At 41.9% G+C, this 26,138-nt stretch overlaps 1 protein-coding gene, 1 long non-coding RNA gene and 1 pseudogene across 2 annotated transcripts; all 3 read right to left on the bottom strand.

Moving 5' to 3' along the window:
• Nucleotides 1-815: 815 nt before the first annotated feature.
• LOC139028544 (putative nuclease HARBI1) lies at nucleotides 816-2,492 on the bottom strand (annotated as a pseudogene).
• A 447-nt stretch (nucleotides 2,493-2,939) lies between these two features.
• On the bottom strand, nucleotides 2,940-3,401 carry LOC139028499 (uncharacterized). Its single transcript, XR_011480708.1, has 3 exons — nucleotides 3,346-3,401; nucleotides 3,048-3,263; nucleotides 2,940-2,980 (listed from the first exon to the last, which is right to left on the bottom strand). It is a non-coding gene; the product is annotated as an uncharacterized lncRNA (long non-coding RNA).
• An 8,357-nt stretch (nucleotides 3,402-11,758) lies between these two features.
• On the bottom strand, nucleotides 11,759-20,307 carry LOC111971482 (prostaglandin G/H synthase 2). Its single transcript, XM_023998276.2, has 10 exons — nucleotides 20,183-20,307; nucleotides 19,729-19,845; nucleotides 19,484-19,627; nucleotides 19,134-19,277; nucleotides 18,576-18,757; nucleotides 16,437-16,520; nucleotides 16,082-16,328; nucleotides 13,861-14,147; nucleotides 13,452-13,599; nucleotides 11,759-12,613 (listed from the first exon to the last, which is right to left on the bottom strand). The coding sequence occupies exons 1-10, from the start codon at nucleotides 20,244-20,246 to the stop codon at nucleotides 12,201-12,203; spliced, it is 1,830 nt and encodes a 609-aa protein (XP_023854044.1). The 5' UTR covers nucleotides 20,247-20,307; the 3' UTR covers nucleotides 11,759-12,200.
• Nucleotides 20,308-26,138: the final 5,831 nt, after the last annotated feature.

Genomic DNA, 26,138 nt, shown 5'->3' with positions numbered 1-26,138 from the left:
AAAGTAAAGTCGAAACACGAAAACACTTAAACAAACTACAAAACAAATAAACGATGTAGACAGACCAGGGGCCTGTTGCACAAAACTAGGATAAGGGATTAAGCCAGGATATCTTGGTGATCCTGGCTCAATTGATCCGTAATCCGGTTGCACTAAAGATGGATAGGGGGCAGGAGGATATGTTATGGTATAAATTACCATGGAGATTTATTCTGTGGAGCTAGCCTGCTCCAGACCAGGCTAAATTCCAGGATCTATTTAATCTCATCCCTAATGTCAGTCAGCAGTCACCACAAATGGAAACCAATAGTTATTTCACTGCTCACTATACATTGTTATCACATATAACTAGACCCACTGTTATTATTTAAACGTTTGTGATCATTAATTTCAATGATTTTGGATAAAAAATGATTTTTAGATGATGTTGCTATCATTAGATAATTTACAGTTTCCCATAGACTATAAGGCTATATATAAAATGATAGAATATTAGGGCCACAGAGGGGAAAAAAACACAAGTCATAATATTGTAACCAGTTGTTTTAAAGGAGGACAGTTTTAAAATGACAGATGTGGGGCATTTCGTGAAATTGTACTTCAGTATGGTTTCATAAACAAAGACATGCTGATGTGCCAGAATATTAAGTATCACATTGTCATAAGTATCAAAACTGTAAAAACAAATTGTAGCTTTTCTGCAGAAAGAACCAGCCTCATAAATTTATGACTTTATCCTTTTTCTTCAGTGTGGCCCTAGTACTCTGTCATATAAACAAATACACATTCCATATGAATATAAAAAACACAATGTGTAACATTATGTTCCTTTATTGAATAAGGACAAAACAAAGCAGGTAAACCATCAGCTCCTTTCGAAACTGAAGTCACAGTGACTCTACAAGATGGAAAGCACAGAATCCAAGCATATTATACAAAATGATACATACACATTCAAAGGTCTGTATATAACACACCCTGCATGTCTGCACACTAAAATAAATGCAGGACAAATCCATACACATCAACTGAACAGACAAATGAATGGATGCAGGAGCCTCCCTGCAGCCTTGTATTACACACAGTATACCGCACAAACATCATAAGAGGCCAAATTCGTCAAAAAACGAACCCAAAAAACCCAAATTCCTCTGCCACCGCAGGACATATTAACCAAAATTTAAAGCACACATACTAACTAAAATAATTCAACACATATTGGTCCCTCAGCAGCCGACCACTGTCGTCATCAGGGAAGATTGCCGGATTGTCCCAGTCCATGGCTGGTGGCACTCTGGGCCCTCTCCTTCCTCAGGCAGGCCACATTGTGGAGGACAGCACAAGCCACAGTAATATCACATGCCCTAACAGGGCTGACCCTTAATTTGTGAAGGCAGTGAAAGCGTGCCTTCAGGAGGCCAAAGGTCATTTCAACTCTGGCCCTGGTCCTGGCATGGGCATGGTTGTAGGCCTGCTGTGCTTCCTGGGGTCTGGGAAAGGTGTCAGGAGAAAAGGCTGGCAGCCATACCCCCTGTCTCCCAGCAACACACCAGAGAATTCACCTGTCAACACAAAATCTCATCATTACTACCTCATAAAAACAGTGATATTCTTGACACAGCCATGATGGTTATAAATAGGGGTTGTGTGGCTTACCTTGTGATAGGCACTGATAGATTTCAGAGGCCCGAAAGATTCTGGAGTCATGGACTGAGCCAGGCCATTTTGCCACAACATTGCTGATCACACAGTCAGCATTGCAGACCATCTGAAATCATAAGATGAGGAATATTACACCAATCAATGCACATCACTGGCAATGCAGAGTGTTCGTCAATGGACAATATCAAAAAGTTATGTTCACCTGAACATTAATGCTGTGAAAGGATTTCCTATTCACAAAATCGGCCTCATGGGCACCTGAGGGGCTTTTATCCTTATGTGTGTGCAGTCCACTGCACCAATGACATTGGGGAAACCTGTCACACAAAGTAATGAGTATCCTACTATGTGTTAACAGTTGTCCTGTAATTTGTAGATCCTCTTACCTGCAATCCTATAGAACTCCTCTTTGATGTCACAGAGTCTTCTGTGGCCAGGAAGGAGATGAAGACATCTGCTAATGCTTTGATAGCCAGACACACACTCCTTATTGTGCGGCAAATTGTGGCCTTGTTCAGCTGTTCTGCATCCCCCACTGAATACAGGAAGGCTCCACTAGCAAAAAAGCGCAAGGCCACACAAACCATTTGCTCCACACTCAGTGCATGCTCCCGTGCAGTGCGGTGCTTAATCCTGGACCCAGTAGTCTGCATAGATACCTGATGCCATCTGCAGAAAACCTGTATCTTTCATATAGATGGTCATCAGGAAGGCCAGTGGGTCCAACCGGTCCCTGAAGACCCTTTCTCGCCTGAAGCTCTCCTCAGCACAAGTGCTTCTTCATCCACCACATCTCGCACGAATGGGCATGCCATTGTCAGAGCAGAAAGGAACAACAATTTTGGGCCTTCATATAGGCTAGTGGCCACACCTGGTGCTGGGGGGGTGGCAAAAGAGGGCGATGCCTTATAACGATGACTTGGTTGTACTGATTGCTGGGAAAATAAAAAAAACTTTAGAAAGATGCCACCGTCCTGTGTGCTCACAATAAGAGCTCATATGTCATGGCTCACTTGACTTTACGAGAATATACCTAATTTTATTTTGAGCTGTGTCATCTTCTTGGAGCTGGGGGAGGAAAGAAAAATAATGATTAATACATTTGTGTTACAGTTAGCATACAGTGTACATTGAAGGCATATCTCACCTCCCTCTCAAGTTTTTTTATTTCAAGGTCCAGTTTCCTAATTGTCCTCTTTTTTATTTCGGACTCCAGTGCAAATTTTCCATCTTTTCTTCTTGTACTGAATGTCTATGTCTGCCAGTTCTATTTGCCGCGGAGGTGGTTGCCATACAACTTTCTGATAGCTTGTGAGCTCTGTGAACACAATACAATTAGCGCAGCTGGAATTTGGCAGGATGTGGTGTCCTTTTATTAATCGCACTATGTTGCCAGGCTGGTTTTCCCACTGTATAGCATCTGGGTCCTGTAAAAGAAATTAGATTTTTTGATTTTGATGAGGACTCCTCACCATTGTAGAGTAAATAGTACTTTCACAGTCTTAACATGATACCTCATGCCTTCTGGAATCCAGAGAGATGGTCTCCTCCTCATCATCGTCTCCATCATGTGCTGTTGCTGCTGCACTGGGGCCTTCACCCTATCACATTTAATCGGATTCATATTGAAGCTAGTAGACAAGACATGCCAGGCCTACAGTATGCCTTTGATGGAGTACTCACTGGATCAGCATCGTCTGGTGCTTGTGCTGGTGGCTCAACAGGAACACAGTGCTGCCAGACACTGCAAGCAATAGGTAAACCAAAGTCAGACAGTCCAAATTGATTCAATATGAATGTGGTTGTATCCCATGTAGAGATGGAAGGACATACCTTGAATGAAGCGGGTGCATCTTGGGAGGAACCTATGCTCGTCTCTTTCCCCCAGGGATCCCTCTAAGACGGGCCTGCCTTTATTTAGCTCCAAGGCCATGTCCTCTGCTGGGTAAGGTCAGCCTTTGGTGACCCACCACCCGTGCCTTGTCTGTGGGTATTCTTTTTCACTGCTAAAACAGTACAGACAATGTGTGAGCAGGCACCTTCGGGTACAATATATGCTTGTGCTTTGTTAAATATTAGTCAGGGACCATACCATTCTGCAGAATGTTCTTGTATTTGATTTTGACCTGCTGCCATGTCCGTTTTGGCCCGTTCATGTTTAATCTACACACACACACACACACACACACACACACATTTAATGGAGTCACACTGCAAAAAATTACTTGGTATTTTTTGCTTGTTTTCAGTAAAAATATCAAAAAATTTATCATAGCTTTATACAGTGTGAGGGATTACTTTACACAATTTCACTCATATCTGCAGTGCATTTCAATTAAAAATTTAACCGTTTCATAATTACAGTACAACTGCATTTTTGGAGATGTGAATTAAATATTTGAATTGTAATTGTGATGTTTCAGCGGAGCGGTGAGTTGTAATTGTGCACTACTTACGCATTCAGGCGGTCTGCAATACTTTGCCACCTTTTTCTCTTTGCTTTATCACTGTGGCGGTGTTGCCTTTCTTCTTAATTATATATTTTACCTCCTCGTATGCCTCCATGAGGATTTGTGCTTCCGACGGGGAAAAGTACGCGGCTCTAGTTGCCATGGTAAATCAGTTAATCTGTGATCTGTGGCGGGTCTATTTGAGTGAGCCGTGAGCGCGCACCTATCCAGGATTGGTTTCACCTGGCTTAATGAATCCGTGTCTGCTCATCCTGGCTTGGTCTTTGTGCAACCAATTAAGCCTGGACGCACATGTTTTGGCTTCATTGAGCTCAGCTGAGTCATTTATCCCGGATGTCTTAATTCTACTTTGTGCAACAGGCCCCTGGACTTGATTGCTTACAAATAAACGAAAACGCACGAACAGGAACAGACTACATACACGAACGACAAAACAAAAACAGTCCCGTGTGGTAAACATACAGACACAGGAGACAACCACCCACAACAAACAATTGTGAAACAACCTACCTTAATAGGGTCTCAATCAGAGGAAACGTAAAACACCTGCCTCTAATTGAGAACCATATCAGGCAACCCAATAACCAACATAGAAACACATAACATAGAATGCCCACCCCAACTCACGCCCTGACCAACTAAACACATACAAAAACAAGAGAAAACAGGTCAGGAACGTGACACCTGCTAACTTTCTTTGTTGTTCATTTTAAGGTTGGAACCAACATGCAGTACCTCAAGCAGGAAGAGGCCAGAACCATTTGTCCGCCAGCTCAGGGACTAGCTACACTATTCACAGCCTTGTGTAATGTTCAATGTTATTGCATTGCTGGACTTTTTGAAACTTTCTGAATTTAATTAAATTTTTTGTACAAATAAAAGTAAATGTCTTTGATGTTTATTTGTTTTAACTGTTAGTGATAATTTCATAAGTCAATTTGTGTTATGAATGACCAAAGGTGTCAGACTTTATAATAAGTACAGCGTCAAATGATACGAGGCATTTATGTATGTGTTATAAATGACCAAAGGAGTCTGACTTTAAATTACAGTTGAAGTTGGAAGTTTACATCCACTTAGGTTGGAGTCATTAAAACTCGTTTTTCAACCACTCCACAAAGTTCTTGTTAACAAACTGTAGTTTTGGCAAGTCGGTTAGGACATCTACTTTGTGCATGATACAAGTAATTTTTCCAACAATTGTTTACAGACAGATTATTTCACTTATAATTCACTGTATCTCAATTCCAGTGGGTCAGAAGTTTACATACACTAAGTTGACTGCCTTAAGAACAAGTGTATCTTTAATTCTGTGTAAAACATGTATCTTTCATCAAAGTTTATGATGAGTATTTCTGTTATTTGACGTGGCTCTCTGCAATTACTCCGGATATTTTGGAGGCATTTCTCAACATGGCGCCAATGTAAACCGATATTTGTGGATATAAATATGCACATTATCGAACAAAACAAATGTATTGTGTAACATGATGTCCTATGAGTGTCATCTGATGAAGATCATCAAAGGTTAGTAATTCTCTCTATTTCTAATTTATCTCTATTTCTGCTTTTTGTGACTACTATCTTTTGTTGGGAAAATGGCTGTGTTTTTCTGTGGCTATGTACTGAGCTAACATAATTGTTTGGTGTGCTTTCCCCGTAAATCCTTTTTGAAATCAGACATGTTGGCTGGATTCACAACATGTGTAGCTTTAATTTGCTGTCTTTCATGTGTGATTTCATGAAAGATTGATTTTTATAGTAATATATTTGAATTTGGCACGCTACATTTTTTCTGGATTTTGGCCAAGTGGGACGCTACCGTCCCAACTATCCCAGAGAAGTTAATGCAACCGCTGTGTCAGATTTTTTTTAAACTTTACGTAAAAAGCACACCATGCAATAATCTGAGACGGCGCTCAGATGTAACAACATTTCTCCGCCATGTTGGAGTCAACAGAAATACGAAATTACATCATAAATATTCCCTTACCTTTGATTATCTTCATCAGAATGCACTGCCAGGAATCCTAGTTCCACAATAAATCGTTGTTTTGTTCGATAATGTCCATTACTTATGTCCAATTAGCTACTTTTGCTAGCATGTGTAGTACACGTGTCCAAATGCTCGTGCAGATGCAGGCAAACGTCGGACGAAAACTCCAAAACGTTATATTACAAGTCGAATAAACTGGTCAATCTTCAGGCGGTTGTTATCATTTATATCCAATAAGGTTCCAACCGGAGAATTCTTTTCAGTCTCTATAAGTAATGGAACGCATGGCGATATCATGAGGAAAGTGCGTGACTAAGAACTGGCACTCTGCCAGACCACTGACTCAAACACCTCCCATCCGGTCCCACATCACAGTATAGGCTTCATTCAGCGTTCTACAGACTGTTGACATCTAGTGGAAGGCGTAGGAAGTGCAAACAGATCCATATATTACAGGGAATTGAATAGGCGATGAGTTTAACATCGACCAGTCTCAGAATTCTCACTTCCTGTTTGGATTTTTTTCTCAGGTTTTTGCCTGCCATATGAGTTCTGTTATACTCACAGACGATCCATTCAGATGTTTTATATCCAATAGTAATAATATATGCATATATTAGCATCTGGGACAGAGTAGGAGGAAGTTCACTATGGGCACACAATTCATAAAGTGAAAATGCTGCCCCCTATATCAAAGAAGTTAAACGCTTGGAAAATTCCAGAAAATTATGTCATGGCTTTAGAATTCATGGGCGGAAGTGTCTGGGAATGGGATTAGGTGTAATGTGACTAACATGACATCACTTTAGAGTGTATGCCATCCTCCAGCACAACATGTCACCCTTTTATAAAGCTGTTTATATCATATTCGACATAATGGGTTATGTCACATTTGACATTGGTGATTAAATCACACAGTTATGCCACATTTATGGCATAACCCTTTAAAAAGCATGACATAGGGTTACAGATGCTTTGTAACACATGTATGAAGGCTTTATGAAGCCGAACGTCATTTAAAGCGAGAGCCAGATAATTGTATGTATGGTGTACAGAGATGATGTAGTAAAATCATGTTAAACACTATTATTGCACACGGAGTGAATCCATTCAACTTAGTATGTGACTTGTTAATTAAGCAAAATTTTACTCCTGAACTTATTTAGGCTTGCCATAACAAAGGGGTAGAATACTTATTGACTCAAGAAATTTCAGCTTTTTATTCATTATTAACCTCTAACGAGCCTCTACCCCGGGTCCGGGAGCACCCCCCATCCCCCCCACACACTGATTAGCATAGAAGCTAGCATACATATACATACAAGATCATAAAATCAAAACAGTCCAAGACAGATGAAAGATACAGATCTTGTGAATAAAGCCACCATTTCAGATTTTTAAATGTTTTACAGGGAAGACAAAATATGTAAATCTATTAGCTAAACACGTTAGCAAAATACACCACTATTCTAACTCCATCAGTTTCTTACTCCTTCAGGTGCTATCACCAATTCGGCTCAACTAAGATATTGATAGCCAATAACCTATAAAAAAACCCATCAGATGACAGTCTGATAACATATTCATGGTATAGGATAGTTTTTGTTAGAAAAAAGTGCATATTTAGGTAGAAATCACAGTTTACAATTGCACCGACCATCACAAATCGACTAGAATTACTAGATAGAGCAACGTGTATGACCAATTTACTCATCATAAAACATTTCATAAAAATAGACAAAGCATAGCAATGGAAAGACCCAGTTCTTGTGATTTCAGACCATATTTCAGATTTTCTAAGCGTTTTTCAGCGAAACACAATAAATCGATAAGTTGCATACCACATGTGCAAACGTTACCAGAGCATCGATTCCAGCCAAGAGCGCTATAACGTAATCACCGCCAAAATATATAATTTTTTCACTAACCTTCTCAGAATTCTTCCGATGACACTCCTGTAACATCATTTTACAACATACATATACAGTTTGTTCGAAAAGGTGCATATTTAGCCATACAAAACCGTGGTTACACAATAAAAATACTAGGAAATCAAGCCTCAATATGTCTGACGTCATCTATCAGAGTGATCTAGTTTAATTGAAAGCTAATCATATACTTGACTAAAAAATACAGGGTTGACAGGAATCGAAAGACAAATTAGTTCTTAATGCAATCGCTGATTTACATTTTTTTAATTATCCTTACTTTTCAATACAGGTTGCGCCAAGCGAAGCTATAGCAAACAAGATGGCGACATAAACGTTTAACATTTATCGACAGAAACACGATTTATCATCATAAATTGTTCTTACTGTGAGCTGTTCTTCCATCAGAATCTTGGGCAAAGAATCCTTTCTTGGGTCGAATCTTCTTTTGGTCGATAGATGTCCTCTGTCCTTCGAAATATCCACTAACGATCGAACGGGACCACGAAACGTGTCCAAAGTTTCAGAGTGCACAACAAATAAATTCCTCAGAATCGCACTAAACGGATTAAAATTGCTATATAAACGGTTCAAATTAACTACATTATGATGTTTTTAACAACTATAACGACTGAAAACATGACCGGAGAAATATTGCTGGTTAGACAACGATTTGGAATGAGGCAAGTCCGATGTCCTCACGCTTCAGGCGCGCGACGAGAAAGGGCGGTCCCTATACATTTTGTGGTTTTATAATGGCTGGGATTGTGCAATGACTCCATTCAAAACGTGATGACGTACAGACACCCAGAGGAAGACGTAGGCAGTGTCGGTTTCTTCATAGCATTCACTGTCGCCTTAAAAACAGACTCCAGATCAGGGGTAAAAATTTCTGAAAACTGACCCCTGTCATGAAAAGTGCTGTAGATATTGTTCTGTACCACTCAGAGACAAAATTCACTTCTATAGAAACTAGAAGGTGTTTTCTATCCAATAATAACAATAATATGCATATTGTACGATCAAGAATTTAGCACGAGGCAGTTTAATTTGGAGACCCAAATATGCTAATGCGGAACAGCACCCCCTATAGTTGCAAGAAGTTAATTTGTAAAAATTAATTCCATAATTCAACTTTGACATTATAGGGTATTATGTGTAAACCAGTGACATTTTTTTTATTTGATACATTTTGAATTCAGACTGTAACACAGCAAAATCTGAAAAAAGTAAAAGGCTGTGAATATTTTCTGAAGGCATTGTAGATGTCCTGGAGGGTGGGAGCTCAGTCCCAGTGATGTACAGGGCCGTCTTCTCCACCCACTGGAGGGCCTTGCAGTCAGCAATTCCCGGACCAAGCTCTCGATGGTACAGCGGTAGCATCTGGAGAGGACCCAGGGTGGCATACCACATTTCTTCAGCCGTTGCACCCTCTTAACTAGAGTAGTGGTGTTATTGGTCCATGTCACGTTCTCGGTGATGTGCACACAGGGGGATTTACAACTACTGACTCTCTCTGCTGCAGTCCCATTGATGTGAATCGGGGCGTGTTCCCTCCTCTGCTTCCTGAAGTCAACAATCAACTCCTTTGTTTTGCTGACGTTGCGGGAGACGTTGTTGTCCTTACACCACAACTCCAGTTCACTTACCTCCTCCCTTTAGACTGACTCGTCGCTGTTGGTTATCAGGCCTACAACCTTGGTGTTGTCAGCAGACGTGGTGATGGAGTTGGTGCCATGCTAAGCCATGCAGTCGTGGGTGAACAGGAAGTACAGCAGAGGGCTGAGGACACATCTCTGGGTGACCCCTGTGTTAAGAGTCAGTGTGGAGGAGGGGTTGTTGCCAATCCTCACAGCCTGTAGTTTGCCCGTCAAGAAATCCAGGATCCAGTTGCAGAGGGTGGTGTCCAGACCCAGGGCTCTGAGCTTGGTCTTGAGCTTGGAGGGAACAATAGGGTTGAATGCTGAACTGTAGTCAATAAAGTTCCTTCTCACATAGGTGTTCCTCTTGTCCAGATGTGTTACTGCAGTGTGAATAGCGATGGAAATGGCATCTTCCGTGGATCTGTTGGTGGATAAGCAAATTGGAGTGGGTCCAGCATGCCTGGCCTTGATGTGGGCCATGACCAGACTCTTGGCGCACTTCATGATGACTGGGGTGAGTGCGACGGAGCGATAGTCATTTGGGCATGTCACCTTGTTTTTCTTAGGCACTTGTCTTATTAAAGTGTGTGTGTGTGCGTGTGTGCGTGTGTGTGTGTGTGTCCCAATCTAAGTTTGTAGCTCCTGCAGCAGATATGTGACCCGTTTCAGGAAAACAGGCGTATGTCGTGGGTCACGAGAGTCATTTTTATCTGCGTTTTTTGGCAGAATGGCCTTCTGAAACATGTGAACTTTCATGCCATCTGTAAATAGAAATACAATTGTTAAATTACGAGCCTAGTTGGTTTAGCCACAGAAAAGGTCAGCAACCTTCCCACTAGCCATGATTGGCTGAGATAATGAGTTCAGATTGGTCTGCCATATAGCACGCTTATGTCTATTTGAGCTGGTTAGTATGTGTAGGTAATTCTGTCTAACGCTGCTTTTAAAAAATATATATTGCTTTATAGAACTGCATAAGTGTTGCTCTCCACTTTCTGGAGGACTGAGTTTTGAAATCAGTGGAATTAGTGTATGATAGCTAAGGAGATGGAGAAAACGCCTGTCTCTGGATTACATCTTCAAACTCAGGGCAACCCTGACATCCGTGACAGGGAGAAGTGTCCAACCATGATGTATACGGGTAAGATAGTCTAGCTAGCTACATTTTCCGATGTTACTTGTTTCTAATTTTGACTAAGTCGTTTTCATTTCAAGTTAGTGTACTGTTAACTGGCTCACTAGACAACGTTACGTGTATGATCGTATTATTCATTTCTCAGAGCCATTTGCTTGGCTAGTTATAACCTGATATTAGCTAGCTAACATTTAACCTGGTTGGTTAGCTACCTGCAGGTTCATGCAGGGTAGTAACGTCATGAGTTGCGGTTCATTGTTTAGCTAGCTACATCACAAAAGACTCCAGTATGCAAGTGTCCTTTTTAATAGAATGTCACTGGGACAACTGTTAGCCAGTTAGATTGGGTGCTTGACTGCTGTTGTTAGGACAGAATACTTGGATCAACCCTTAAGAGATTGGTGGAGCTAAAGCTTAAGAGGGTGTGAACGATGCTGAATGGGTGTGGACAAAGAAGAGCTCTCCAGTAGGTACCAAAGCAGTCAAGGCCATTTTCTCAAAAGTGAGGTTATACGTTTATCAACTTTGATAGCAGAATTACTTTCCCAATGTTCCCCAAAAGCAGTGTATGATATACCATTTTGTTTCTGCTTTTATCCAATGTAAAAAAACAATTTCAAATTTTGCTACGTAAGACCGAGTCAAGGCGGTCAGTCACATATGGAGGACAGAAAAGGGGAGAGAGGAAGAGGGAGGTTTGGCAGCACTGAGACAAGAACCTCTAACTACATTTTTATCTTCGCACAAAGTGCCCTCTTAAACAAAAATACATGAATTGAGAATAAGGATAGCAATCTCTGCTGCAGTGTCATTTAGCAAATGTGAAAAGATGAAGTCATGTATTTCATTATAGACAGTGTTTTATTTGAACAATAAGGAGTCAGCTCAAGAATAAAAATACACAAAGAAAATACTTTAAGGGTTACAGTATCACAGTACAATGGACTTTACATACCTAGCTATCTTTACCCTTGCATAATAAGTGGAGAAGCAGCTGTAAGTTAGGTGGAATGTAACATTGTAACATGCAGCTAAGATGGAATGTTAGAGTCATGTTGTCAACTAAACGTGTTGAATTCAAGTATCAGTTGTTAAACAAAGTAAAATGACAAACAAACACAAACAATATTGCTAGTGCTATTTCTGAGGTCAATAAAATTACATAATACATTAAATTAGCTCTTAGAATAAATATAACCCTAACATAAGGATTGGTTTTCTTTAAACTTACAAAAGTCATGTCAAAACAATGAGACATTACAAAAAACATTTCTCAATAACACTTCAAGAATACAATAAATTAAATAAATATTAACATAAATAAATACATTAAATGCTTATACATTTAAATGCTTAATTGTCTTATCAGAGCTCAGTGGTCCTTTCTCTTAGAAGTACTGTGGGGTTGGGATCGTTACTTCCCGAATGTACCGTACTGGAATTAATGACATTGGATCCATTGTCTTTTACGTCGGGCACATGAAAGGATGCCAAAGGGCAGGGGCCCTTGATGTTGCTGCACACCAGACTCTGTAGGGACGCTGTGTTGATGATGTTAAAGCCGATGCTCCCACCGAAGGTGCTGGGCTTCCAGTACTCTGGCGAACAAATGGGGTTTCCCATCAGGCCTTTCAAGGAGTAGGGGGCGCCCATCTCCACCATGGTCTCCCCAAAGATGGCATTGGTTCTTGGCTTCTCCACCAGCAGGCCTGGGTAGAGCTCCACAGCATCCACATGCCCATACATCTCCTCCAGCTCTGCAGCCATCTCCTTATCCCCTGAGAAACACACACAGAGAGGGGGAAATTTTACATTACTCAGTCTGGCTTCTGGGAGAAAGGGTTAGGTTAGGTACTCTACTCAACCTGGCTTATCTCAGTCTGACTAAACTGATGTGGACATTATGATGACGACACACTGATGAAATGTATCTACATCTGACCTCGTGTCTTGCCATCTGTGTTTTGTCTACAGAACAAGTGTTAGTGAAAACGATACAAGTTTGAGAGCTGTTTCATAAGCATTTAGAGATTGAGTTTCCATACTTGATGCAATACAATACACATGGAAAGTACGTCAAACTCATTCAACATCTTTCTCTTTCACTCTCTCTGTCTCTCGCTCTTTTTCACACATTCTTTTTCACACACATACTTTTTGTTTATTCTCACACTGTCATTAAAGAAAAGCTTCTTCTTTCTGAGAGGAATGCAGTAGGCCTGTGTGAGGCAGTGTAGAGCTTGTCGACCTCCCAGACGCCCCTCTGCCTGTTTACACCCGGCTCTCTGCCATCACTAACTGCTTACACTATCTTTAACTAAAGTGCACATCTGTTTGCCTTTGCTGTAGCCCTTAAAAGGAGCTCAGTATTGCTCCAATATAACTTACAGCAGCACGCTCCATCTGCCCAGGCTAGTTTTATTACTATTTTAATGATCTTCCATCCATCCCTTTACAGGCCTTAATTGAAAGCAGTATACCACAGGATGTCACACCTTCTACTGCTAATTCTACTAAACGATCACTATATTACAATCTTATCACTATATACTCAATCCCAATGCTTAGGATGATAAGTGTTTATGTAATAGCTGTGATGCTAATGGTGGTTCTCACCTGTGAGGTCTTCGAAGGAGATGTATGGCGTCATGGAGAAGCGTTTCCTGTAGGCGTTGAGGGACTGGTAGCGCATCTGTCTGCTGTTCTCTATGGACTTCAGAGCCACCATTAGCACTGCAGGGGGGACATTACGACCTCCAGCAACCTAAGGAGGAACCGTAAACAACAATGAGTTTCTCTTTATTTTGAATGACTGACATTCCCTCAGGGTAAGCACTAAAGAAAAAAATATAAAGTCTGCTGAAAACTCACATAATAACATGCAACATTACCATTATCATTCACCCACATTTCAACCATGGTTCACCAGGCCCCATTTACATTCCTAATTCTGAACCACACCTTAAGCAGCCACCCAGAGCCCACAGTGTACAACCTAAATCCCACACAAAAAAGAGCCTCTTACCCGTCCAGCAATCTGCTTGGTGAAGGACTCCACCAGGTTGGTGATTCCATGTGTGGTGACCACAGAGGTGTTGAAGACAAACTGTGGGTAGGAGTAGACCTGCTCCTGGATGTGGAAGGCGTCGGGCATCAGTGGGTGCCAGTGGTACAGGGTGTTGAACTCTGATGCGATGCGGTTCTGATACTGGAAACGCTCTTTGAAGAGAAGCTCTGGGTCGAACTTCAGCTTGAAGTGATAGCCGCTCAGGTGCTGCACGTAGTCCTCGATCACAATTTTGATGGTCTCACCTACAGCAAGGATGCAAGGAGAGGGGCAATTAGTTATAATCTTTGTTGTTTCTTTATATATGCATGCATCTCTTTACTTCAGGTTGTCCCACTGGAACAAAATCCCTTTTACAAGAGAGGGAAGTTGTTAAAAATCTCCATAAAGTCAATTTTGACATATCACAGAGTGATATCAACTCTCAAGTGTTGTTTTGAACCCCAATTTACATGGCGCTATTAAACTGCTGTCATATTAGGTTTATTTACACAGTGACCGATCGACAACTTTTGTTAACTGACATTAACACATTTGACATTTTAGTCATTTAGCAGAGCTCTTATCCAGAGCGACTTACAGGAGCAATTAGGGTTAAGTGCCTTGCTCACTCAATCTCACTCCAATGCTGTTCATTGACTACAGCTCAGCGTTCAACACCATAGTACCCACGAAGATCATCACTAAGCTAGAGACTCTGGGACTAAACACCTCCCTCTGCAACTGGATCCTGGACTTCCTGACGGGCCACCCCCAGGTGGTAAGAGTAGGCAACAACACATCTGCCACGCTGATCCTTAACACTGGGGCCCATCAGGGGTGTGTACTTAGTCGCCTCCTGTATTTCCTGTTCACCCACGACTGCGTGGCCAAACACGACTCCAACGTCATCATTAAGTTTGCTGACGACACAACAGTGGTAGGCCTGATCACCGACAACGATGAGACGGCTTATAGGGAGGTCAGAGAACTGGCAGTGTGGTGCCAGGACAACAACCTCTCCCTCAATGTGAGCAACACTAAGTAGCTGATCGTGGACTACAGGAAAAGGTGGGCCGAACAGGCCCCCATTAACATTGATGGGGCTGTAGTGGAGTGGGTCGAGAGATTCAAGTTCCTTGGTGTCCACATCATCAACGAACAATCATGGTCCAAACATACCGAGACAGCCGTGAAGAGGGCACGACAAAATCTTTTCACCTCAGGAGACTGAAAAGATTTGGCATGGGTCCTCAGATCCTCAAAAGGTTCTACAGCGCACCATCGAGAGCATCCTGACCGGTTGCATCACTGCCTGGTATGGCAACTGCTCGGCATCTGACCGTAAGCCGCTACAGAGGGTAGTGCGAACGGTCCAGTACATCACAGGGGCCAAGCTTCCAGCCATCCAGGACCTATATAATAGGCGGTGTCAGAGGAAAGCCCATAAAATTGTCAGAGACTCCAGTCACCCAAGTTATAGACTGTTTTCTCTGTTACCGCACGGCAAGCGGTACCGGAGCGCCATGTCTAGGACCAAAAGGCTCCACAGCTTCTAACCCCAAGCCATAAGACTGCTGAACAATTCATAAAATCGACAATAAAATCAGCAATTTACGTTGACACCCCTCCCTTTTGTACACTGCTGCTACTCGCTGTTTGTTTGTTACTTATGCATAGTCACTTCCCCCCTGTATATAGCCTCGTTATTGTTATTGTGTTACTTTTTTATTTTTGTGTACTTGGTAAATATTTTGTTCTTCTTGAACTGCACTGTTGGTTAATGTAAGTAAGCATTTCATGGTAAAGTCTACACTTCTTGTATTCGGCGCATGTGACAAATAAAGTTTGATTTGATTTACTATCAAGGACTTCATGTAAAAGGAGAAGACCATAGAGAGGAAGTGAAAACAATGAGCACTGCTGTAAATATGGGTTCACACTGTTTCATTAGGTCGAAATACAATAGAATTTTGGGTCTGGATAGAATTTTGTAGAATATTGGGTCTGCATACAATATTATAGAATATAATAGCTGTTTGCAAGTAAATGCAATATTTGATCGGCACAAGCTACAATAGACAATGTCAATCCAGATACTATGTAAGATCTGCAGGATCTGACCACATGGCTTCCTTGTGATAATGAGCAGCAAGTCCTATACATCTCTCTTCACATACTGCTCGCTTAGACTGCTTACCAATGAGAATGAGGCGAGATGTCTGGAAGAGCCTATCATCATCCCAGTCCGGATGTACCTCCTTCAGGACATCACAGACTCGGTTGTGTTCTCTCAGCCAGATGGTAGCATACATCATAAGACCAGGCACCAGGCCGAATGCCTCATGGCCCACAGCGAAGCGGTGAGACTCAGGGACATGGGGAGGGTAGTGCATATCCGCCCCTACCTCCTTCACTGTAGGTGGGTACACCTCACCCTCCAACACCTATAGAGAGTAAAGGTGAGAGAAGAGACAGTCAGCTGGGCATATGACAAACAGAATCTGTTCAGTGATGTTCAAGGTTATTTATAGTTGACAAGATCTGTCCAGTACCTGAAACTTCAGCTTGCCATCCTTGAAGAGCCGCAGTTTGTGTTGCCTCTCAAGGTTATCACCGTAAATGTGACACAGGTCCACCTGGAAATCAAGCATTGAAGTGAGTCACATACAGATGTAGGATCTTAATTTGAACAAGTTTGCTACAGCAGGAAAATAATCCTGCAGCAACAGGAAAAGTTAAATATTATGTGGATTATAATGATTGGATATTTTTGTAAGGGTTGATACATTTTTAGTAAGGGAAAATAAAGTCTGAGTTTTCAAAATGGAAATTACAAACTTCAGAAGCTTTTTTAAACCTCAAATACACTAAGGTTTACATTTCCTACATTGCAGGAAAGCTCTCCTGCAACAGGGTGATCAATTTAAGATCCTACAGTGTATTCGGAAAGTATTCAGACCCCTTGACTTTTTTCACATTTTGTTACGTTACAGCCTTCTAAAATGTATTTAAAAATAATTATTCCCTCAATCTACACACGATACCCCATAATGACAAAGCAAAAACTGTTTGCAAATTAATAAAAAATTCAAAACTGAAATATCACGTTTACATAAGTATTCAGACCCTTTACTCAGTACTTTGGTGAAGCACCTTTGGCAGCGATTATAGCCTTGAGTCTTCTTGTGTGTGGCGCTACAAACTTGGCACACCTGTATTTGGGGAGTTTCTCCCATTCTTCTCTACAAATCCTCTCAAGCTCTGTCAGGTTGGATGGGGAGTGTCGCTGCACAACTATTTCCAGGTCTCTCCAGAGATGTTCGATTGGATTCAAGTCCTGGCTTTAGCTGGGCCACTCAAGGACATTCAGAGACTTGCTCCGAAGTCACTCCTGCATTGTCTTGGCTGTGTGCTTAGGGTCATTGTCCTGTTGGAAGGTGAACATTCACCCCAGTCTGAGGTCCTGAGCACTCTGGAGCAGGTTTTCATCAAGGATCTCTCTGTACTTAACTCCGTTCATCTTTCCCTTGATCCTGACTAGTCTCACAGTCCCTGCCGTTGAAAAACATCCCGACAGCATGAAGCTGCCACAACCATGCTTCACCGTATGGATGGTGCTAGGTTTCCTCCAGACGTGACGCTTGGCATTAAGGCCAAAGAGTTCCATCTTGTTTTCATCAGACTAGAGAATCTTGTTTCTCATGGTCTGAGTCCTTTAGGTGCCTTTTGGCCATCTCCAAGCGGGCTGTCATGTGCCTTTTACTGAGGAGTGGCTTTCGTCTGGCCATTTCACAATAAAGGCCTGATTGGTGGAGTGCTGCAGAGATTGTGGTCCTTCTAGAAGGTTCTCCCATCTCCATAGAGAAACTCTGGAGCTCTGTCAGAGTGATCATCAGGTTCTTGGTCATCTCCTTGACCAATGCCCTTCTCTCCCGATTGCTCAGTTTGGTTGGGCGACCAGCTCTAGGAAGAGTCTTGGTGGTTCCAAACTTTTTCCATTTAAGAATGATGGAGGCCATTGTGTTCTTGGGGACCTTCAATGATGCAGAAATGGTACCCTTCCCTCGATCTTTGCCATGACAAAATCCTGACTCAGAGCTCTACGGACAATTCCTTTGACCTCATGGCTAGGTTTTTGCTCTGACATTTACTGTCAACTGTTGGACCTTATATTCACAGGTGTGTGCCTTTCCAAATCATGTCCAATCAATTTAAATTTACCACAGGTGGACTCCAATAAAGTTGTAGAAACATCTCAAAGATGATCAATGGAAACAGGACGCAGCTGAGCTCAATTTCGAGTCTCCTATCTGAATACTTATGTAAATAAGGTATTTCTGTTTTTTTATTTTTAATACATTTTCAAACATTTCTAAAAAGCTGTTTTTGCTTTGTCATTATGGGGTATTGTGTGTAGATTGATGAGAAAAATAAATAATGTAATAGATTTTATAATAACGCTGTAATGTAACAAAATGTGGAAAAATTCAAGGGGTCTGAATACTTTCCGAATGTACTGTACGTAGATCTACATACATAAGAGATGTCTTCCTTCAGTTAACTCAATCTCTAAGGTGAGACCAGGGTTGCCAAGACCCAACTAGCCCCCCTGTCATTTGATCCCTGGGCAAAACCATGTTGTAATGTTCAGTGCTGTTATTGTGCTGGTGCTGTCCAGTGTTGGTACTCACCCCGTGGCCCTTGGCTTTAGTGAAGGCCGGCCCCATCTTCTGGTCGGATTTGAAGAACTGGTGGGTGAAATGTTGGGCAAAGAAGGCAAACATCAGACTGGAGCCCTGAGGGTCTGGGATAAACTTCCTCCTGATCAGGAGCTTCTTTGCCATCATCTCGGCATTAGGCAGCTCCTTCTTACCTGAATGGAGGAAAGCAGAGAGATTGGTTTAATTTAGAGGTTTGCTTTTTTAAATGTTGTAGTTTTATAAGATATACAGGAGATGGTGCTTGTTTTTATCATTAACTGAAATATATTGCCAATACAATAGAATAACCTGATCCTATGTCCACCAAACCAAAAGCATGCATGGGAATGCCACACAAATTTTGGTGTGGCTCAGTGAGTATGATTTTCCCTCACAGTAAACCTCAGGCAAGCAGCCAGCTCTACTCTACAGGGACTGTCAGACATGTGCATGATGTAATGAAGCTATGGAGGTGAGGCATCGTTCAAAAATCTGAGAGAACAGGTTTGGATAGAGAGAGCGAGAGAGAGAGAGAAAGAGCTTGCTTACCTACGACTCCCATAGGAGTTGGGCAATCCTTGGGCAGAGGAGGGAGCGTGCGTGTGTAGTAGGAGAGATTTGAGTAGGCTTCCCAGCTTTTATAATCATAGTCTGTATTGAAAGTCGGGGGGCTGTCAATCAGATGAGAGCGAGCTGTAGACAGAGAGAGCACAATTCATGAACATCAATTCAAAATAAACTGTGATGACTTTGTATGTTATTGTATTGGTAGCCCTACTTTTTGAATGGCCTAGTTTTGACTAAGCAAAACTTCACATCACTCGTTTTTTGACATGATCAAATGGCAAGAGAGGAAACCTCATCAAGACTACTGTACGATGCTATTGAACTCAACTCACATGTCAGAACATATCTCATGATAGCATCCCTGAGGAATGATACGCTGTTGATGATGTTCCAGAGCCCCTTGTAGTGGGTGAGGAGGTAATGCACTGTGTTCGGGGTTGGCTTCAGAGACACTTTAATCCACGTGAATAATGTAGCTGTTAAATCAAGATAAAAGCATATTAATAAGGTGTCTAGGGAGAAAAAAAATAAAGGATTTTTTTTAAATGTTGATTTGTTTACATAGGATACAACTTACGTTGTGTGCAGTTGTGGCCATAAAATCCCGTGCGTGTGCAATCGCAATCATAGTCGTCGGCGCCCATGGCCGTACACACGCCACGGTTCTGGCATGGCTGTGAGCAGCAAGGGTTGCCTGCATAAAAACATTTTTGGTTAAGTTAGACTAAGTGTAATAAATGATGATCACATAAACGTGTAATTATCTGATTATTTCGATGTACATATTGGCCTACATATCAAACAATTCACATAGATTGGTTATATATCCAAATATAGCAAAGGCTATCAATTTATATAGCCCTAAAAAAATAATGTTCGATAGCTGATAGAAAATGAATTAGATTAACTCAAATAAAAAAGAAAAAGAGTGAATAAAATGTTTAGAAACATTTTGGTAACACATTGCAAACAAAACAAACACATTTAGACAGCACCAACGCTTCATAATTACTCTCCCATCATGTTTTTACCTCCTTCGCAGACAAATATTATGCCTAGAGACAGAAATAAAAGCGCCGATATGCTTCTGTTCATTCCAATGCCTTTTACCGATAGCGCCCCTCTGTTTTTCTCTCCAGTTGAAGGTTGTGAATGAAGCTGTCTGCAGCGAGGACACGTTTTATAGTAGGCCTACTGGGTGTGGGCTTGAGCGTGACAACCTAAATTATTCGCTCACCAAGTGGTGTCGTCGACCCATTGAAGCGTTATGCTTATCGATAGATTAAAATGGACTGACCAGTGGAAATATTTGTGATGATGACTTTGATCATAATGAGCCATCTCAGTCTAGCGAATATTAATTAAGCTATAGGAAACACACTCTTTTTTAATGTTATTCAGGTTTCAAGAAGATATAGGATAGGCTATAGATATTACAGTAATGTGACTGTTGAATTTGCTATTAATTCATTTAACAAATCCATATTATGTTGCTAATGTTAATCTTACTTGATAATGACTGAATCTCAATCAATTTAATAGTACTGGTCAACGAATAATGTCCACATTGAACGTGTATTATATTGCCAGACTTTTTAAATCCTATTTGGTATGGGTGCTTGGGGGAAATGTAATTCATAGCTTGTATTATAGGCCACAAATAGGTGACATTTAAATGTTTAAAAAAATCCACCTCAGTATTTTCAGACCACCAGCCAGCCTCTCCACAAAATCTCGCAAATGTTCAGTCTGAGAATCAAGAATCAAGCTAGTTTTTGCACGCCCTCGAGTGGAGGCATTTTACGCACACCAAACATAGAGCATAATGGGAAATGGATTAACGTTCTCCTAGCAGCAGGAAATCATGCTAGCGTAAATATTTCCTCCAAAATAAAAGTCCCCCTCCAAAGACACTCAACTTTGGGAATATCGACTGTTTTTAATCACATCTTGGAAAAAATACTTAGATAATTTGATGTAATATTAATTGTAATATTTTATTGTTTATACCAGCATTTATTTGAAAGCTTACACAAATACTGGTACGTTGAAAGCTATTGTGTATTTAACATAATACACTTTTAATAACATACAAAATATATGTTATAGGAATTATTGGAGTCTAAGAATTTACATCTAGTCTCTTGTGCTGGGCAACTGGTGTAATACAGAGTACTGGTGACTCCTTAGTCCACCCACTCCATTCACAGCAATGCAATTAATTGTAGGCTATATAAAATATATATTGGTCTATAGCCAGGGGCATGCTGCAACACTCAGACATAATTTACAAACAAAGCATGTATTTAGTGAGTGCGCAAGATCAGAGGCAGTAGGGATGACCAGCGATGTACTCTTGATAATTGTGTGAATTAGACCATTTTCCTGTCCTGCTAAGCATTCAAAATGTAACGAGTCCTTTTGGGTGTCAGGAGAAAAAAGTACATTGTTTACTTTAGGAATGTAGTGAAGTATAAAGTTGTCAAAAATATAAAAAGTAATGTAAAGTACAGATACCCCAAAAGACTACTTAAGTAGTACTTTCAAGTATTTTTACATCACTGACTCTCATGGGACGCCTTTGAGGTCAGATAGGTAGGCTAGCCTATAGCAATATCTCTAATACAACCCATGCGCCACATTTCAGGTTTTGATTTGTCCCCCCAAAAGTTCTGACTTCCTACATTATCAAAGCTAGAAGTTGAATTGCGCTACAGAGGTGCATAGGTTTTGAGAGACCGTGTTTAGCACCTCCTGCTCATCGTACACAGTGGAACCATACTTCTGCATATGATTACATATGTTCTAGGATTTATGAGCTGAAGTTAAGTGGGAAAATAACTGGCATTCCTCTATGTTGCATGTTTGTTACAATACAAACACCTTAGGCCTACTATGTAGGACATAGCCTATTTAACCATTTTGACATGCTGCCCTTGCGAGATTGCTGTGCGCAGTGGTGTGTTAAGTGTATTGACTTCCTGATCTTTATGGAATTGGCAAGTCAAAGATAATATATTTGCCTTATTAGACCACAATTTAATTCCATTGTTAGCCAATTCGATCATAACTTGAAATATCTTACATTTTCTACAACTCAGCAAGGAATGATAAACCCTCCTTTGAATGACCTTTATGCGATTCATAAAATGATCAACCACTGAAGATATTTGGCAAATAGTGATGTCTGATCTTTCTGGAATTGATTATGCGCAGCATCCTTAACCGGATGATTCCAATCTAGCAGATTAGGCTAACATGACTAACCTAGCGATGATTAGGCTACTAGTGATGAGAAGTTAGGCTCTTTTTACTGTCTCAGATCTTTTCAACTCGTTCAGTCAAAAGCACAAATCTTTCGACTCATTTTCTTAATTTGTGCCGAGGTAAAAGTGGGGTTGGAAGTACTTAGTAAGGGCTTTGGAATCTACATTGGCAAGAAAAAGTATGTGAACCCTTTGGAATTATCTGGATTTCTGCATAAATTGGTAATCAAATTTGATCTGATCTTCATCTAAGTCACAACAATAGACAAACATTGTGCGCTTAAACTAATAACACACAAAGTATTGTATTTTTCATTTAACATTCACAGTGTAGGTTGGGAAAAGTATGTGAACCCCTAGGCTAATGACTTTTCCAAAAGCTAATTGGAGTCAGCAAACCTGGAGTCCAATCAATGAGACGAGATTGGAGATGTTGGTTAGCGCTGCCTTGCCCTATAAAAGACACTCACAAAATGTGAGTTTGCTATTCACAAGAAGCATTGCCTGATGTGAACCATGCCTTGAACAAAAGAGATCTCAGAATACCTATGATTAAGAATTGTTGACTTGCATAAAGCTGGAAAGGGTTACACAAGTATCTCTAAAAGCATTGATGTTCATCAGGCCACGGTAAGACAAATTGTCTATAAATGGAGAAAGTTCAGCACTGTTGCTACTCTCCCTAGGAGTGGCCGTCCTGCAAAGATGACTGCAAGAGCACAGCACAGAATGCTCAATGAGGTTAAGAAGAATCCTAGAGTGTCAGCTAAAGACTTACAGAAATCTCTGGAACATGCTAACATCTTTGTTGACAAGTTTACGATACGTAAAACACTAAACAAGAATGGTGTTCATGGGAGGGCACCACTGAAGAAGCCACCGCTGTCCAAAAAAAACATTGCTGCACGTCTGAAGTTTGCAAAAGTGCACCTGGATGTTCCAAAGCGATACTGCCAAAATATTCTGTGGATAGATTAAACTACAGTTGAGTTTTTTGGAAGGAACACACAACACTATGTGTGGAGAAAAAAAGGCACAGAACACCAACATCAAAACCTCATCCCAACTGTAAAGTATGGTGGAGGGATCATCATGGTTTGGGGCTGCTTTGCTGCCTCAGGGCCTGGACAGCTTGCTATCATCGACGGAAAAATGAATTCCCAGGTTTATCAAGACATTTTACATGAGAATGTGGTGTCCCATGTACATCTTTTTATATCTTTTTTCTTCGCATATCTTTTTATATTTTTTCTAACCTCAACTTCAAAATACTCTCCTGCAACCCACCTCACACAATGTAGTGTGGATCTGCTTTTTTCTGAAGTATTTTCTTTACTCCTGAATCAGAACCCCAACAGAAGCTAGCCAGCTGACTAGCTAGTAGTCAGCTAACTACTGCTAGCGGTCATCAGCAAACCTTTAGTTTGGAAAACTCTCGCCAGACTGCACAACGCGATTCTAACCAGAGCATACCGGACCTATTTTCTCTCTATATCACCGGATTCCCACCGCAAGCTCTGAACCTTTTCACCTGGATCATCGCAACTAGCTAGCTGCAATCCGAGTGTCTACTTCCTATCATTGCTATGCAGACGACACACAATTAATCTTCTCCTTTCCCCCCTCTGATAACCAGGTGGTGAATCGCATCTCTGCATGTCTGGCAGACATATCAGTGTGGATGACGGATCACCACCTCAAGCTGAACCTCGGCAAGACGGAGCTGCTCTTCCTCCCGGGGAAGGACTGCCCGTTCCATGATCTCGCCATCACGGTTGACAACTCCATTGTGTCCTCCTCCCAGAGTGCTAAGAACCTTGGCGTGATCCTGGACAACACCCTGTCGTTCTCAACTAACATCAAGGCGGTGACCCGTTCCTGTAGGTTCATGCTCTACAACATTCGCAGAGTACGACCCTGCCTCACGCAGGAAGCGGCGCAGGTCCTAATCCAGGCACTTGTCATCTCCCGTCTGGATTACTGCAACTCGCTGTTGGCTGGGCTCCCTGCCTGTGCCATTAAACCCCTACAACTCATCCAGAACGCCGCAGCCCGTCTGGTGTTCAACTTTCCCAAGTTCTCTCACGTCACCCCGCTCCTCCGCTCTCTCCACTGGCTTCCAGTTGAAGCTCGCATCCGCTACAAGACCATGGTGCTTGCCTACGGAGCTGTGAGGGGAACGGCACCTCCGTACCTTCAGGCTCTGATCAGGCCCTACACCCAAACAAGGGCACTGCGTTCATCCACCTCTGGCCTGCTCGCCTCCCTACCTCTGAGGAAGTACAGTTCCCGCTCAGCCCAGTCAAAACTGTTCGCTGCTCTGGCACCCCAATGGTGGAACAAACTCCCTCACGACGCCAGGTCAGCGGAGTCAATCACCACCTTCCGGAGACACCTGAAACCCCACCTCTTTAAGGAATACCTAGGATAGGATAAAGTAATCCTTCTAAKRSRCCCCCCCCCCCCTTAAAAGAGTTAGATGCACTATTGTAAAGTGGTTGTTCCACTGGATATCATAAGGTGAATGCACCAATTTGTAAGTCGCTCTGGATAAGAGCGTCTGCTAAATGACTTAAATGTAAATGTAAATGTACTCCTGGCTAACGTCTCTGTTCCAAAGCAAGCACCAACTAGCCTGGAGCTAGCCCATGCTAGGCCCATCTCCCGGCTAGCTGAAGAGTTCCATCAGCCACTCCTGGGCTACTATACCTATTTTGCCAATTGGCCTGGACCCATTTTACTGACGGTGCAGAGCCCCGCCGGTCATTCACGACTGGACTACGGACGAAATCTGCCCGAGGGGGTTATTCAACCGGCCCCTCCGTCGCGACGTCCCCTGAATGCCCATCTGCTAGCCTGCTAGCCACGGACCGCTAGCTGTCTAGGTCCATCGGACAATTTCTTGGGCCACTATACCTATTCTGCCAATTGAACTGGTCCCCTTTACCACACGGAACCCTACTAATCCATCACGACTGGTCTACCGAAGTAAACGCACGAGGAGGCTCCGCACGAGGAGGCTATAAACAGACTTCCCCATCGCGACGTACCTCTGAGGCCCTTCTGCTAGCTTGCTATCCCCGGCCCGCTAACTGTCTGAATTGCCGTGTCTCCAACCAGCCTCACTACTCACTGGACCCTTATGATCACTCGGCTACGCATGCCTCTCCTTAATGTCAATATGCCTTGTCCATTGCTGTTCTGGTTAGTGATTATTGTCTTATTTCACTGTAGAGCCTCTAGCCCTGTTCAATATACCGTAGTCAACCCTTTAGTTCAACCTCCCACACATGCGATGACATCACCTGGTTTCAATGGTGTTTCTAAAGACAATATCTCTCTCATCATCACTCAATGCCTAGGTCTACCTCCACTGTATTCACATCCTACCATACCTTTGTCTGTACATTATGCCTTGAATCTATTCTATCGCGCCCAGAAACCTGCTCCTTTTAATCTTTGTTCCGGACGTACTAGACGACCAGTTCTTATAGCCTTTAGCCGTACCCTTATCCTACTTCTCCTCTGTTCCTCTGGTGATGTAGAGGTTAATCCAGGCCCTGCAGTGCCTAGCTCCACTCCTATTCCCCAGGTGCTCTCATTTGTTGACTTCTGTAACCGTAAAAGCCTTGGTTTCATGCATGTTAACATTAGAAGCCTCCTCCCTAAGTTTGTTTTATTCACTGCTTTAGCACACTCTGCCAACCCGGATGTCCTAGCC

The sequence above is a fragment of the Salvelinus sp. IW2-2015 genome, linkage group LG13 (assembly GCF_002910315.2).
Source record: "Salvelinus sp. IW2-2015 linkage group LG13, ASM291031v2, whole genome shotgun sequence".
In the NCBI taxonomy this organism is placed as follows: domain Eukaryota; kingdom Metazoa; phylum Chordata; class Actinopteri; order Salmoniformes; family Salmonidae; genus Salvelinus; species Salvelinus sp. IW2-2015.
Note: the sequence above shows the minus strand (reverse complement) of the source record. Positions and strands in the feature narration are given on the sequence as shown.

Excerpts from the sequence above, each read along its gene's own strand:
- LOC111971482 (XM_023998276.2), bottom strand. The coding sequence starts at position 20,246 with ATGAACAGAAGCATATCGGCGCTTTTATTTCTGTCTCTAGGCATAATA. Across the intron at positions 19,628-19,728 it reads TGGCCACAACTGCACACAAC|CTACATTATTCACGTGGATT; the intron begins GTAAGTTGTATC and ends TTGATTTAACAG. Across the intron at positions 16,521-18,575 it reads CTAAAGCCAAGGGCCACGGG|GTGGACCTGTGTCACATTTA; the intron begins GTGAGTACCAAC and ends CTTGATTTCCAG.